Below are 16,306 nucleotides of genomic sequence, written 5' to 3'. Positions count from 1 at the left end.
TTTGTAAATATGCTTGATCCACTCCTGGTTTTGATTACACCTCCCCTCCCTCCTCTCTTTCTCTCCATTTTATCCATAGGACTCAAATCAGGAAGACCTACATTCTCTTCAAAATACTCCTGGGACAATGCCTAGAAGCACTGCAGCACAGTCATAACAATTTTTTTGTAGCATTGGCACAAATAGCTATGAAGAGCATAGCATTTTTATGTAGGAAGACTTTTGACAGTGGGGGGAGTCACATCCACTTGCTTCTTTGGAACACCCTCAAGCCTAGAGATATTAAGAAATGTTACTCCTTTAAAGGAGTTTACAAGTGACTCGTGGGAGGGAATGTTCTATAACTTTGGATTATCTACCGAATCAAAACAAAGGACAAACCAGAGAACCTTTTAAGTGTAACTAATGCAGCACAGTGTATATATTTCAATAACTTTGGGAATCGTAAACACCCAATGCCCTCACATTCTCCTGTTTTTACTTGTGAAAAGATTTCCAATGTCTCCTATGTCCCCCCTATTTATTTTTACCTTAAAGGTTTATTTTTGTTACGTGGGAAGGAGACTCATATTTATATCCCAGCCCATAGTTTGTGGGGGGGCTTGTGCCATTGGACACTTGACCTCTCTATATGCCCTGCCTTCCATGCAAATAAGTCCATCAACTATCTTTCTATTGTGAGAGCAAAATGACACTTATCTAAAACAGAAGTCATGTCTCTAACTCTCAGTAGAGTTAGAGACATGTCCTGGCCAAAATAGCTTACATGGATCTAAAAAAAGTGACAAACATCCAAGGTAAAAGTGTCAACCTCACATCCCCCCTCATTGTTGCTCTAACAGAAGAAATGACAGACATCAGGACTACAGTCATTCAAAATTGTGTGGCTATTGATTATTTACTATTAAGGTGAATCAGGGTTGTAAATATTTTAACGGTCATTGCAACAATAAGAATTATATTGAAGCAAAACTAGCCAAGCTTAAGACTCTAGATGTGGTCTTGGCTCACATCTTGGTTACCTAATTTGGAATCCTGGGGAAGGAAAATTGTCCATTTTTTTCTCTTTGTATTCTTTGCCTTTGTATTAATCTCCTTGGTCTTTCAATGTGTTAATTTGTTTTCCTAAAATATTGTACCTCCCTGCCAACTAGATAGCAAACCTATTGGCAATAATACATACAAAAACCTGTAATGCTCTGAGTGGGTGATGAGTGAGCCCCATTTGTGGCATCTCCTTTTTAGCTCTATGGCAGGGGAAGGAATGTGTGAGACTAGGCCAAAGCCACCACATCTAAAAGTGGCAAAGTCATGTAAACAGGGTAGACAAAGCCAGGAAAAGTTCCCTCAGGAAAAGTACCAAGCTGATAAGGAAACAAAAGAAAAAAAGTTGGACCTGAGCACATGGCAAGCCCCTCTCCAAGTGTTACCTACAAAGGAAGCTACTTCCCACCAATTCTAGGGAATAAAAAGAGGTCCTGAAGCCTGTCCAGTCTTTTGAGTCATTTTTTGATCCCAGACTTGGTAGCTTCCGTTCCTCTGGCTAGTGCCTGACAGCCTAGTAGTGGATGCTGGGTAAGTCTGGATGAATGTGTATGTGTGTGAGAGAGAAAATATATCAATAAAAGTTTGCTGTTATTTTAAATTTACTGGGTCTCTGTATATTTTAAAGAACCGATTGTGCCTCAGTGTTCAATTGACTTGGGACTGAGTGTGGTGGTTTTACAGGCCTGTGGGTGAGTGACCATAAGCTGAATCTGAGAGCAGACTTGTCTAACACTCCCCAAATTGTGAAAGCACATGCTGTACTCACACAATTTTTGAAAGTACAGCTCTTTAGCATGGCTTTCCGAGAGTACAAGAGCATAGCCCATTCATGCATGACCTCCACAGCCTCTAGAAATCATGTGAGAACAGGGAATACTTTTGAGAACAGTTGTCAGATGTTGGTGAACTCTGGTGTGTCACCCAAAACATGACATCTCACTTTTGACCCACATGACAGATTTGGCATCATTGTTTTAAACAATATTCCTACAACATAATCATTTACCAGCACACAATTGTTACTCACAGGTGAAAAAAGTAAATAAGTTAACCTATTCTTATTAACTATTTTTTTTCATAAAGATGTTCAGAATTAATGTAATATACAGAATGGACAGAAAATTTTCCCTCAGTCAAATTTGTTTTGTTTTTATTTACCTATGCCACAGTGTCATCATTTCTATTATATAACCTTGATTTCTGAGGTCATCAGATAATAGAAGCAGATAAGAAGATATAAAAGATCATGAAATAAAATATGGTGTACAGAAATCATTATCCTGTTTTATTAATATTTATTTGATAGTATTCATCTAAGAGTTTTTAGAATAAGACAGGTAATATACTTAATATGAATTTTGCTTAAATAACTCCTCCAAAGTTCTATTATTAATAAAACAGAAGTACAGAATCTTTTTGAATAGTTTATGATGCAATTGTAATAAAGCCATTAATATGTCAAAATAAACATTCAATCAAGCTGTTATCATTACAGTAGAAGCATAATTCTGTTAACAGTCTGAATATTTATTTTAAAGTTTTAATATTCTTCTTAATTGCTTCATTTCCCCTGGATCAATCATTATTTACTCAATGACCTTGTAGGAAGATCAAATACCACATGTATTATGAATGATGAACTTTTTTAAACCAAAATGTTCTAAATGCTTATTGATATAAAATATTTTTTGATTTGACAAGCTAGCATAAAGATATCTATTAAATATTAAAGTCATAATTTGCCAATATTTGATATCTTTATTTATTATTTTATTGGTTTTTAAAATAATGACAAAAACCAGGAAAAAACAAAGCAAAAGTTAATGTATTGTCAGCTAAAAAAAGACACATGGAATTTGTGTTCCACTGAATTAGGTCACATAATTCTCCTTATGTTGTCTTAATAGCACAAGCCAAGAGGTCCATACAGATAAGGACACCCTTGACTTGTTCCTCTAAATAATGGGGAACATAGGATAAAACATGCCATTAACCTTCACTTTAGATTTGGATGACACATACAGTATCTTAATCCATTTTATGAATTCCAAAGACAATCCAAATCTATTGAGTATACCAAACATGTACTATTTATGCATAATAATCGTGTCAACACGTGGAAAATGTTCAGAAAATGTGAAATCCCAAAACAACTCATTATTTTAATGAGAAACTCACATACGGGTCAAAAAAAATCATAGTAGAAAAAGAGCATACAGATTGGCTCCAGGTTGGCAGACTAACAAGACTACATTCTCTCTCTTTAGTCATTGAGCCCGTATGCTCAATGTATATTAAGGAAAACCTGATAGCCAAAAGTACAAAGGATCTGTAAGCTTTTCCTATGAAAAATCAAAGAGCACAATGAAAACATGAGACTAAAGCAGCCTTAGAACTGACAATGAAGATACTGAAGTGGCGGATCGCTTCTCTTTTAGAGTCTCAATCATCAACAGTAAAGAAACAAGCAGTCAAATTATGTACTGCAAATTAGCACTTAGTAGAGCAGCAATGAAGGCCTTGGAAAAGATAATCAAATGCCATTTGATACTTTCAAAATCATAATCATGCAATCCATGGTAATCCTTAGATGGAAAAGTTTTACTCCCTATGAAGTGAAATTTGAGCTTTAAAGTAGAAGGATAGGAAGGGTATTGACAAGTTTGAACTTGGTGTTGGAGAAGACTCCTGAGAATACCATGGACAGCTGGAGTGGGTGAACAATGCATCATTTAGTAAATCATTCCAGAGTTCTTGAGGCAGAAATGACCAGGCTCAAATTATCCTATTTCAGAAATATTATGTAAAAAGCCATTTCTGGAAAAGGCATTAATACTTGAAAAGGTGAATACTTGAAAAGAAAACCCTAACCTGCCTGATTCTCATCTCTAGTATTTTATAGGTTTTATGATGTGTTCTGAAATGCAGCTGAGCTAATTTGATATTCAGAATTTACAACCATCTTACTAATAGTTCTTTCAGCTTGTATATAATCCAAAAGGAGTAATTCAAATAATATCCCATAGCGAGTGAAATTTGAATTGGTTAAACTGCAGCTAGGAAGTTTAAATAAAGATTGACTAGAGTAAAAGCCAAGATTGATTAACCCTCTTTTATTGATCTTGATATCAATCTAAAGTTGATTTGAGGTTGATAAAACAACAAATAGCTTATCAGTTAATACAGCTGCATTGTTCAATAAAGTGATGTAAGATTAAAACATGTATTAGTTAGATGAAAACCATCTTACGCTTCATCAAGGATTGACTCATTCTCTATCCACTTTTGTAATTTCCAGTTCCAGTTTCCAATTCAAATGACTGTTTTTTAATGATACTTTGCTGGTGATACTTAGCTGACTTATGAGATACTTGCTGCATCATTTCTATCCTCCCCCCCTTTTTTTAAAGGTTGTTCTCCAACCCTGGTACGATTTGTATTATCTACAGAATATAAGAAAGGGAGATTTCAAAATGGAATATAAGCTAGCTCAAATTAAACCTTACCAAGGTAGAATTCCTAATCAATAAACAACTGGTATAATTATTCTGATTGAGATTAAGTCCCTGCCAAAACAATTTCAAAATTTCTGAGGTCAAAGCTTCCTAGACTTAATGATGATAAACCACCAAATCCAGAGGTCCCTTCTATTCACAGCTACTCCATTTTGTTTGGTTTCAGCTTAAACCTTACAGCCTGAAGCCTTACAGCAGGGGTGTCCAAACTTGGTCCCTTTAAGACTTGTGGACTTCAACTCCCAGAGTCCCTCAGCCAGCAAAGCTGGCTGAGGAACTCTGGGAGTTGAAGTCCACAAGTCTTAAAGGGACCAAGTTTGGACACCCCTGCCTTACAGCCTTCAGATATTGAGAAAGGGACGTCACAACTTCTTTTGGATCATCAGAGATGATCATATAGTGTGGCTCATCAACATACTGATGATTTCACCCAGTGGTTTAAAAAAGAATGGAGAAAGTCCCGAGTCATATAGCATCTCACAAAGGAGTAACCAAGGGTTGGATCTCTAGCTCCCTATTAACACTGATTGGGACCAACCTTGAAGAAAGGAGCTGAACCAGCGAATACCATGCCCAGGGGTGAAATGCTACTGGTTTGCACCAGTTCAGGCAAACCAGTAGTAATAAAAGCTACCAGTTCATCCAAACTGGTATTTCCAATGATCAGCTTTGCCGCACAATTTATAGTCCTGCTTTCTAGCGAATCTAAATTGCACATCACACCTGTTCCCCTCCCTCACTTCAAAAGACTCCTTTTTCCACGTGAAGTGTGTGTTTGGTGCGCACTGTGCATGCGCACACATGCAGCGTGCATTTGGTCACGCAGCATGCCATTTGGCAAATACTGCTAATTGTTTAGAAAGAGACGATCCAAAGAAAATAAAGGAAGAAAAAATCAATACTAGAGAATCAGGGTTTCTATAAAAAAAAAAAAACACCTTTAGGGCTAAATTTTACCAAACATGACCTTGTTAAGAAATGCAATAGGAAACAACCACCCAGAAGTACAACTCTAAAAAAAAACATTTAAAAAAAAAAAAAGACTTAAATCATCTAGACTCAGGCTCACTCAAAGCTACCATAAGAAATCATCTTCAGAAAGAAAAAAAACTGATATTTAAAAACTGACAGTATTAAAGAAATTGAAAAGAACATTTTTGAGTGCTGCAGCTGGAAGAAAAAACACCGCAGAATACTGCAGCTGCTCCAGAGAAAAGACAGAGAGTCACTGTAAAGACTTTTATAGTAAAGGAATGGAAAGTGACCAGAGACAATAATCTTCCTTGCACTATGAAATAATATTGCAGATCATATATTTACTTTCAGGTTGTCATTAAGAGGGCTGGAAAGAAAGAAAAGTGGGAGTGGCTTTTCAAGTTAATATATCACAACTAGAAGTGGTGTAACTCCATGGTTCAAGTAAGAATTACACATTAGTAAGCTAATATGTCAAATAGTTCATATTGCTACTTTGTAAGTGTTCTGCACATTTACATGTTGAGTTAAAACTATATTTTTAAGCAATTAAAAGCCCAATTTTGCAGCAGAATTTTTAATTGTTAATTTTTTAGTTTATTTCTTATAGCAGCCACAGCTGTAATATATTATTTAAAGGTAAATGAAAATTGGGTAAATTAAATATATATTTCAGTTAGTGACTTGATGTTGGCATTGTGAGTTGCAATTGAGCAATAATCATTCCACTGCTTCACTGCTTCTCTAATACGCCAATTTTTTTCCTTCCAAATAAAAAAGTTACATTTTCTTAAGTGCTGGTTCACTAGGACAACATCTAGACCAATCTCAAAGTTATTACTGTTTAGCCAGGTATCATCTATTCTATACCCATGCAGGAGAAGGAAAATATGGTGAAAGAGTAGCCATATGCTTTAGAAGCTTATTCTAAGCCTTTTTTAATTCATTTTAACAAGCTCTTTTTTTGCTTTTTATTTCATCCCATTTTGTTCTATTTTACTTTCATCTTTCATTCTCTTACTGGAGACCTGCAGTTTTATTATTTTTACTGAAGACTGATATTTTTTATCATCTCTGCCATGCAAAAAGGAAGAAGAGGCAGAGTCTATCCACATTCTGTCTCTCAGACTTAAGCCTACCAAACAGCTCGACATTGATGGATTCCTAAAAATCAAACAGCCACTTAAGTAACCAACCCTTCCCACATTTCCTGATAACTTCTCAAATAGATATAATCCGTTGGATGGGATTTAGAAGCAGAAATAGAGAATTCCCAACTCTTAGATCTTTCTATCCCAGAAGAAGCTTCCCCTTCTCAATTTGCAGCCATTTGTCCATCTGTCACTAGGCTTATACAACAAGGTGATGACAGTTTAAAAATAAAAACATTACTGATTGTATAACTAGGCAATATCTATTGATGGCACAAATGGCATTGTCAAGTTTCAAGCTCTTGACTACTGTTAACAATAAAGTGGATTCTAAAAGAGTCTTTCATTATGACTAAACACAGTCATCCAAACGTTGCTGAGCTAGTTAAAACAAACTCATATAGAGGCAACAGTGTTTCAAAACTAAATGATGATGAAAAGGTAGATTTTAATTTGGAACCTAAAAGGAACAAGCTAAGAATAGAATAGAATTTATTGGAATAGAATAGACCAAAATAAAACAAAATAAAATAGACCAAAATAAAACAGAGGAGCATGCAAGGCAAGTTCCTCTCCCCAAGATGTATTGTATCAAAGGCTTGCAAATCATAATAGTTATTTACAGCTAAATCAAATTATTCTACAAATCCAAAACAATAAATAAAGGAAAATGAGAATCCAGAAATGCAGTCGTATTCTTTCTCAGGCAGCTTTTAAACTGTGAAAGGCTATTGGTTGACTTGAAAAAGATTGAATGACTCCCATCCAGGAGAGACTAAACACATCCTACTATTTCCAGCAGGCTGTTCAAAATGAAGCCTTTGCCTTGCAAGTTTGAGGTCTTCCCATTGCTCTGTGTTTCATACAGAAGGAGTCAGTTCATTAATGACTCAACTTGGGAAAAAAAGTGCTTCTACCTGAAAGTTAGTAATAATATAGATAATAATAAATAAAATTAAAAAGTAAGTAAAAAGTAATGCAGTTGGTAACTCTAAGGATGTTTCACCTCTACTGTCCTTGGAAAATGTCAGCCTGAATAAAACCTGCATCTCCCACAAGTCAATTCTCTGAAGGAGTGTTGGAGATAAACTTGATTAACTAGGTCATTACCCTGTCAGATACTAAACTGATGGGTATTATAAAAAGTCAGGCAATTTGCGAGATCCAGATGTTCCTCAAGTTGCCTGCCTAGATTGCTGTCTAATAACTAAAGTTTTCATATACTGGCAGAGGATCCATTCAATGGACTTTGATAAGACTTCCAAAACATGCCTAAACAGAATACATAAGTATGGTCCAATCCAGCTCCTGGGTCAATCAACTTTCTAAAGTTATTTCACAACATGTGTTTTCTCTCCAGCATCCTCTCAATGATTTCCCAGACAAGGGATTTTTTAAAGAGACCTAGTTATTAGTGTTCAAACCCACATGGAGTTATTGATTAAAAATAGATCCCTTAATTGGTTGAATAAGTAACTATTTTTCAACCTAAAAAATACCTGGCACTGAACCCAATATGAAATTATGATAACAACATGCCTTGTGTGTATTATAAGGCATGAAATAATAGTAAAGCCTTTATCTGTTGCAGATATTTTTCATGTGCTTAACTGCAAATTATATTATAGGAAACAAAGACTCTAAAAAATACTGTGCGGCATTTTTAAAATCCAGTAACACTATCGGAACTTGTATTTTTGAAAGTTACTTTGGGCTAAGAAACAACCAATGAATTCAGATACATGGTAAATTAGAAAGAAATTTAAGAAAATCTTTTTTCAGTTCTAATGAAAATCTTCTTGTTCTAAGTAATTGTTTGTTCTACTTTTATTATAGTGCTGGACCCAAGGGAGACAACATTTATGAATGGAGATCAACTATACTTGGACCTCCAGGTTCTGTATATGAAGGAGGAGTTTTTTTCCTTGATATCACCTTCTCTCCAGACTATCCATTTAAACCACCAAAGGTAAGAGCAAAAAGTAAAATTAACATGATTGTCTAATTCCATAGAAGTTATTGAATTTAAGTTAATTATAAATAATTTGCTTCATAAATTTCAATTAGACTAAAGCATTAGTAATTTAGCATAGGTCTCACACTTCTTTTCGTCATTACTTCTGACTGAAGTTACAAACTACATTAATATATTTTAGGGAAAATAACTGTAATGCCAAGTTCCTTTTTTTATAGAAACCAGATGATTCTCTCATTACAATTTCTAAAAATAGGAACGTTTCCCATTATTTTGAGTCAGCAGGTATTATAATAAACATGATGTTAATCTAAAACATCATATTAATCTAAAAACTTGAATGTCACTGTTTAAAAATAAAATTGCCCCATGCTTCCTTCTTTTAGCATATTTTATAAAGCATAATGAAAGTTTTATACTTGATTTGTCTGAGATAAGAAACCATTTATCACACATGATGTCTTCAAATTTTAGTTACTATTACAATCGTTGATCAACTGCAGTAGATACTAATTCCTTTAAGTTCTTCATCCCCCCTACATTGATTGGTTAGTTATTTGATTATTTGATCGAAGCATTATTTAGTTTTTATTTAGTTGCATTGGCTTGCTGCCCTTATCTCTTTCTCCCTCTCTCCCTCTCTCTCTCTCAAAGTTATCACAGCCAAATGCGAGTAATATATAAAATATAACTCTTTTCCAGGTTACATTTCGGACAAGAATTTATCATTGTAATATTAATAGCCAAGGAGTGATTTGCTTGGACATTTTAAAAGACAACTGGAGCCCAGCATTAACAATATCCAAAGTCCTTCTCTCCATCTGTTCACTTCTTACAGACTGCAATCCTGGTAAGACAAAAAGAATTTACAAAATATGTTGTCATTTAGCTTTATGATGGCTGTAGGGTTATTTTGTTTCTAACTTTAAAAAGTGAGAGTACCTCTCTATCCTAATTGACCAAGAAATTCCATATTAAAATAACTCGTAGCATTTGAGTATTCACAGAATTTGTTGCCTTCCACTATTTAATATCCAAGAATATATTTTCATAAGCTGCTAGCAGAAATAGCTAATCAGAAATAAATTCATAAGGTATTTGAGAAATAGTTACTGTGGTATCAGAAGTGGAAAGGATGTGCTATTGCAATGAAAATTCCATTTTCTATATAGATGTACATACAAAATGGGCAGGTTTGCATCATGACATTATTTGCCATCTTGCCTGATTTGAATACATCTCTGTCTACTAGATACTATAATCTAAAAGGTTAAATTATAACCAGGTTAAGATAACTGCGGCTGAGTTTGGTAGTGGCGGACTTCCAACAGCAGTCTGACCTATGGTAGTCAGATCTGTGAGAGCCAAGACCAAGCTGACATCAGGGCCTGATGACCAGGCTGAAGTCCAAAGAAAGGCAGAACAGGTGGTTGGCAACCAGGGTCTCTGTGACAGCAATGATAGAGACAAAGGCCTGGCAGACCAGTAATGGGACCCAGAGAGGGCAGTGCTAGACCAAGTGCTGAATTTGGTGACTCCCAATAGAGACTCTTCTAAAATTCCCCTTGGTAAAGACAGTAGAAAAGACCTTGGGTGCATTGTGGCCACTCAAAGACAGTGGACAAGATGATGGTTATGCCAGAGGAAAAATAAAGGCCCTGAAGTGGTTGAGAGGCAGTTTGTATGGTGAAAGTGGCTGGTTTGTCTGTGGTTGATGTTAGGGGCCAGAATAAGAGTCAGGTAGAGCACTGGGAGAGTTTGCAGTCCTTCCAGCTGACCAGTAAAAGGGACTAGGCTTAAGAGGAAGAATGCTGTTGTGGGGCGGTGTAGAGGTGAAGCTTTGTTGACACGAAGAGCCTGAACTAATGTTGTGGGGCCTCTCTTTACTCCCTTACTCATCTATCTCCCTCCACTGAGGAGTGGTTGTGAGGGGCTTAAGGGGATGGCAGAGCCCATGGCTTGAAAGGAATGGGGTAAACGTGGGATGGGAAAGATCATCTTGGGAGCTCTTGGTAGATAAAAGTCGCAATGGGCACCATTTCAGGGAACAATACCATCAATGCTTAAAACCAGTGGCATGTTCCAGCCCCCTGATCTCATTTCTAGCTCCTGGACAGCGTATCCTTGAAAGCCCTGTGGTCCAAGTGTGACGGGCTGATGAGATGGCCAAAGTCAATTATGTATGTAACCTGGCCCTATGCCACGTAATTTCCCTTCTCCGAGATGTCCCTGACTGGGTTTTGGCTTGTCACCATCCAAGATCCCAAGACAGGGCAGGTGGGGTGGCAGTATTCTTCTGAGTATCTCTGTTGGCCTTCAGAACCAATCTCCAACTGTGAGACCCTGTTTCTAAACTTGGGCTCATGTGATCAGTTAGGAATGTTGCTACTATAGCAGCTTCCCTGCTATGTAGCATCTTCCCTGCTTGAGTTGTTGGAGACCATTTCAGGACTGGTAGTGGAATTCCTTACTCTTAAAATCCTGGGGATCTTCAATCTGCCATTCCTGGGTTTGGCCTCAAAGTGGCTCAAGAGTTCTGTGCTGTTCTACTCACATACACACACACACACACACACACACACACACCACAGCTGCAAGGTTCTTTATTAAGTCTTCCAAGCCTGAATTGGTATTCCCTAGCAATTTCCTATGCCAGCACCAGCTCAACCCCAATAAGTTCCATAGGCTATTTATTCAAATGAAACCAACACTAGTCCTCAAAGCAAAGGCACTAGTCCAATGCACTAAGTCAAAGCAAGTTCCCAAGACAAAGACAAATTCACCCGTAAAGGCAAGGCAAGACAAAGGTAACAACTGAAGAGACACAAGCTCAAGGTCTAAGCTCAAGGCAAGGAAACGAACATATTGTTCCCAGCATCATCTCCAACTGTCTGTTGTACTAAGTATCCAGATTCTGGTGCAGCCTATCAAGAGAGACAAGGCTGCCTCCTCAGCATCTGACTGACCTTCACTGTTCCTGCCTTTTCTCTGCCCTACATGTTTTTGGATCAGGGTGCAGAAGGCAGTTTCTTTTTCTTATCGCTGACTGGCTGTTGCTTCATGCTTTCCCCACTGAAGCCTCAGGGCTGACATGCTGCAGCTGTGCTTTAAATCCAATCACTCTCAGCCATTGACTTCCCTCCTGATGAGCCCAGAACTAGTTCATCCTCCTCCAAGCTGATATCTGGAAAGGTATGTGGGAGAGTCATCACAAGTTCATGTCTCCCATGGCAGCCATGAGTGTATCCAACCAACCTTGAATTGTTAGAGGCATACCAGATATGTTAGAGCAATGGCAATATGACTTGATGATTGATATCCTGGGGCTTTGTTGCAGAGTCTTGCCAAAGTTCTGGTAAGATCCTGGAATAAAATGGCAACTGAAGCTTAGGATAGAATCATGCCTATGCAGCCTCTCTTGACCAATTGCTCTGATTGCATGGAAGAGCTGCAAGTTCTGAAAAGGGATAGATATGCCTAGAACAATGCTGAAGGAAACAGGGATAACTCCGACCAGACAGAAGTTAAAGCTGCTATTAAGGACCTACCTCGTGATAAGAGTGGTGAAACACCATTTGGTCACTCTTATTGTTTCTGCAGAGTGTTACCTGGAGGCCCTATTCAGGATTACCTGTTCCCTCCTGGAACAGGAGGTCTCAGGTGACCATGTTCAGGGCTGCATAGAGGAAGTTATTCAATACCTGATAGACAAAATTGCTTGTTGGTGCAGATCTATGCAAGATGCCTGGGGAAAGGTATTTTCTGGTTATCTGAGAACAATTTGATCCTGTTGGACCTGATGAAATGGACAAGGGCCTCAATGTGGTCAGTGCAATCATCTGTCAATTAAATCCTTATATCTCCTGATTGGCAAAAGCCTCCAGGGTGCTGATTACCAAGTGGATTCAAGCAGCGATCAAGTCTTTAATGCAGAAGGATGTTCCCAGACTTTTTAAGCAGGGCCTGGTTTGCTCCTTCCCCTGATGCTATTTGACAATTTTTATGCAGTTTCCCACCTTCCCTTTTCTTCGGAATCCAGCAGGGAGGTAATGTTACGAGTTTTGTCATCCAGTCAGCCACATTTGGCAGGCAGTATGCAGTGGATCTTTTCTGCTATGGTGCCAGCATTGTGAAATCTTATCCCCCAAGGCAGTGATGGCTAACCTTTTTGCCATCGCATGCCATAATTTTATGTGCCCTGCCTCCGCGCATGCATGTACGACCTCCACACACATGCTCCCCCCACTTCTGTCAAGGCTCTAGAGGCTGGGGAAAGCAAAAAACGGGCCTTCCCCACCACCCCCGAGGCCGTCTGGAGGCAGGAAGCAGCCTGTTTCCCTACCAGAGCTGAACTCATGTGCCCACCGATATGGCTACATGTACCACCTGTGGCATGCATGCCATAGTTTCGCCCTCATGGCCCTAAGGTGAGCTTAACTTCATTATGAGTTTGGATCATCTTTCAGATTCACCTATTGCTATATCTCTAGAAACAGGTGAATATTTTAATCTACCTTCTATTATTCTTGTTTTAGTTTGTATTTTTAGAATTTTTAATGTATTTATTAACTGTTTTAGCTCTAATGTACATTGCTCAGCACCACTGTCTGTGAGATGGTGGGGCAATATAAATTGGTTTCATTAGTTAATTAATCAATCTTAATCTGAATTTGAATCTACGGTCAGAATTAGCAATTCGAAACATGGAAAGTGGTTGACTGTGTTATTTTCTTTGCAGCTGATCCCCTGGTTGGAAGTATTGCTGCTCAATATATGACAAATAGGGCAGAGCATGACAAAATGGCCAGACAGTGGACCAAGAGATATGCAACATAGGAAACTGCTGAAGAATATACTGGACCTGTACAAGCACATTCACTAAGTGCATCAGTAACCCTCCTGTTTAATTTTTATTAAATTTTGAAATATTTTGTGATAGGGTTGATTATACTTCTCCTTTCCCTTTTATTATTTTATTTTATTTTTCTGCTGAACTTGAGAAGTGTATCTTTTTAATACAGATTTGAAATTTGGGTTACGGTGCAAGGAATGTTGAATCTATAATAGTATAGAATAGCGGTTTCCCCAATCTTTCCAGCTCTGCAGACTGGCAGTTGTGGGGGTGAGAGGAGATGGTTTCGTATGTAGACGCACTGATTTTACAAATGCAGCTTTGTATGCTCATGCACTCGCCCACTGCTTTCCTGGCCTGATTACCAACAGCCCACAGCCCAGCAGCAGACTGGGGATCAGGGACCCCTGGTATAGAGCTTTGTCACAAAACTTTATAGCAATGTATTTTTTTCTTTTGTGTGTTTGAGAAAAGCAAGCACACTCAGAACTACATATTATTTCTACTTAAATGTAGTATTTAGAAGATTTTTTAATGGAAGTCTTTAAGGGGGGTGCATGTTACTGGGAACAGGTTTTCTATAAAAAGCATAAAATTAAGAATCACTGTGAATTATTAACACTATGTTTTAACACAAAGCTACTGGATTGAACAATAGATATGTATGTTGATTTACTTATATATAAAAAGTGCTTGTAAATTTCTTAGGGATCTGCCACTTTTGATTACAGATTAGTTGATATACACTTGTATTATTAAAACACTCAATAAAAAACACTGTGACTAATAATATGCAGTTTTTGTAAGGGAGTGCTTTTGCTCCTTGTGGAATAGAGTAAGTTGGCCCTGGATTTAACTATAGGATTTTTCATTTGTTCTTTCTTCTAAGCTACTCATTTTTGGAAAAGAAAACTCCGGTGTTGTCATTTGTAGACTCATAGTAGAAAATTTTATCTCTTAAGCAAATTCTTACATGTATCCTTTTTTAGGGTTGCTGATCATCTTTTCTTACAGTGTTACTTAAAAATCTGTGAATTCTTTAGAACTTTCAATATTTGTGCATAAATAAGATCTTTTTCCCTACAAAAGTCCTAAACTAGATAAAGAGAATTCAGTTAAACAAATGAAAGCATTATACTTGCTCATTTATTCAGGAAAATTACCCAAAACTAAATAATTGTGTATGTAATTATTAGTTCATTTGAAATGGAAATTAGACTCAGGTATTTCAGTCACTGGAATGATAATCAGGCATCAGTGCTACTTTATTTAAAGAACAGAAATTTGGATATTCACTGTCAAAGCTTGATCTTCACTGAGAGTGTCTCTCTCACACACACACAAACAAAGGAGATTTGTGAACATTAAAAACAATGGTGGATATTGTCCAGATGAGAGAAGGTTAAAAAACTATTTCCAAAAAATTTTGTGTACCAGTCCACTATTAGACAGATCATGTATAAATGGAGGCCATTCAACATCATTATTACCCTATTCAGGAGTAGTCAAACAACCAAGATTGCAACAAGAGCAATGCATGTAATGGTCAGGGATCTCAAAGAACTGCAGGAGAAGAAAATAAAGGCCTCTCTTACATTGTAAAATATCAATACCATCTGTAGAATACAAAGTATAATAGTGTGCATGTCAGGGTTGCAAGATGAAAGCCACTATCCTGCAAAAAGAACATTGCTGCCTGTCTACAGTTTGCAAAAAAACTATGTGAGTAAGCCAGAACGCTATTAGAAGAATATTCTGTAGATGGTGAAACCAAAATAGAATATTTTGGCTTGAATAAAAAGCATGTTTCATGAAAGGTAATCTATAGAAGAAGAGACAAAGCCTGAGGTTGAGTCAAGAGAGGACTCAGCCTAGAATCGATGCATTTCCACAGCTGCTCCAAGGTCAGTCCTCCTTGAATTTTTTTTTTCCTTCAGATCAAAATTTTTTATTTTCCGTAATAATTCCCACAATTTGACCAGTGTACAATACAATCACTTACCCAACAATCGATCCTATACTCAAATTATACTCCATCAGGGCTGCTCGACCGCCACTCCCTCCCTTAATCCTTTCTACCCTTCTCATCCTTCTTCGACTTTCCCCATCATCCTTCTCCTCGCTTTCCTACTTCCCCACCTCTTTCCCACTTCTCACTACCATCCTTTCTAACCCTCTATCTTCTCCTTCTTCTTCTCCTCCTATCCTTTCTTCTCCCTCCCTTCTTTCCTACCTACCTACCTACCTACCTACTTTCTTCCTTCTTTACTCCTCTTTCCTTACCCTTTCCCTTCGGGAGTGGTTACCGAGCAGTCCCGACTTTACACCATTCCAACTTGTTTAATTCTACCATTATTCCTGTACAATGGCAATCAATCAATTTATAATCTTCCCCTTCCCCCCTGCCATTCCCCCCCCCCCCACCGAGACTTCCCAGAACAGAATACAGGGTATTGTAACTAACAAACATAAACTAAAATATAACATAAAACATATTACATTTCACACCATCACACTATCAATTCCCTTCTTTCTTAAACTCTAATACATAGCAATTCCTAACTTCACTCAAAAACTAATTGATATTTTTTAATCTGATACTTATTTTGACTATAATCAATCCACTTTCTCCATTCCAAAATATATTAGTCCTCCTTGAATTTTGTTAAGTCTTATTTAGCACGAATTCATGCTGGTCATTAGCTGACGAGATTGTGCAATAAGCAATAAGTCTTCTATAAATCTTCTATCCTTCACACCTGCATAAGAATTTTATCTCATATGTGAAAGA

The 16,306-nt window shown here is 37.4% G+C and overlaps 1 protein-coding gene and 1 long non-coding RNA gene across 8 annotated transcripts in view; both read left to right on the top strand.

Annotated features, from left to right (window-relative positions):
- Positions 1-4,733, top strand: part of LOC131197671 (uncharacterized) — a 38,531-nt gene extending 33,798 nt beyond the window's left edge. The window contains exon 3 of the long non-coding RNA XR_009155002.1: positions 80-4,733. This is a non-coding gene — a long non-coding RNA (uncharacterized LOC131197671). The remainder of the gene's footprint in view (positions 1-79) is intronic.
- The window catches only part of LOC131197670 (ubiquitin-conjugating enzyme E2 E2), a 78,529-nt gene extending 62,625 nt beyond the window's left edge, over positions 1-15,904 (top strand). For all 7 annotated transcript variants that reach the window (XM_058182021.1, XM_058182014.1, XM_058182018.1 and 4 more), the window contains 3 exons: positions 8,525-8,657; positions 9,366-9,513; positions 13,402-15,904. In XM_058182021.1, the coding sequence (XP_058038004.1) occupies positions 8,525-8,657; positions 9,366-9,513; positions 13,402-13,499 (379 nt within the window). In that variant the 3' untranslated portion in view covers positions 13,500-15,904. The remainder of the gene's footprint in view (positions 1-8,524; positions 8,658-9,365; positions 9,514-13,401) is intronic.
- Positions 15,905-16,306: the final 402 nt, after the last annotated feature.

Source organism: Ahaetulla prasina, chromosome 4 (genome assembly GCF_028640845.1).
Source record: "Ahaetulla prasina isolate Xishuangbanna chromosome 4, ASM2864084v1, whole genome shotgun sequence".
Lineage (NCBI taxonomy): Eukaryota > Metazoa > Chordata > Lepidosauria > Squamata > Colubridae > Ahaetulla > Ahaetulla prasina.
The sequence above is the reverse complement of the archived record's forward strand: the minus strand, read 5'-3'. Positions and strand labels throughout refer to the sequence as shown.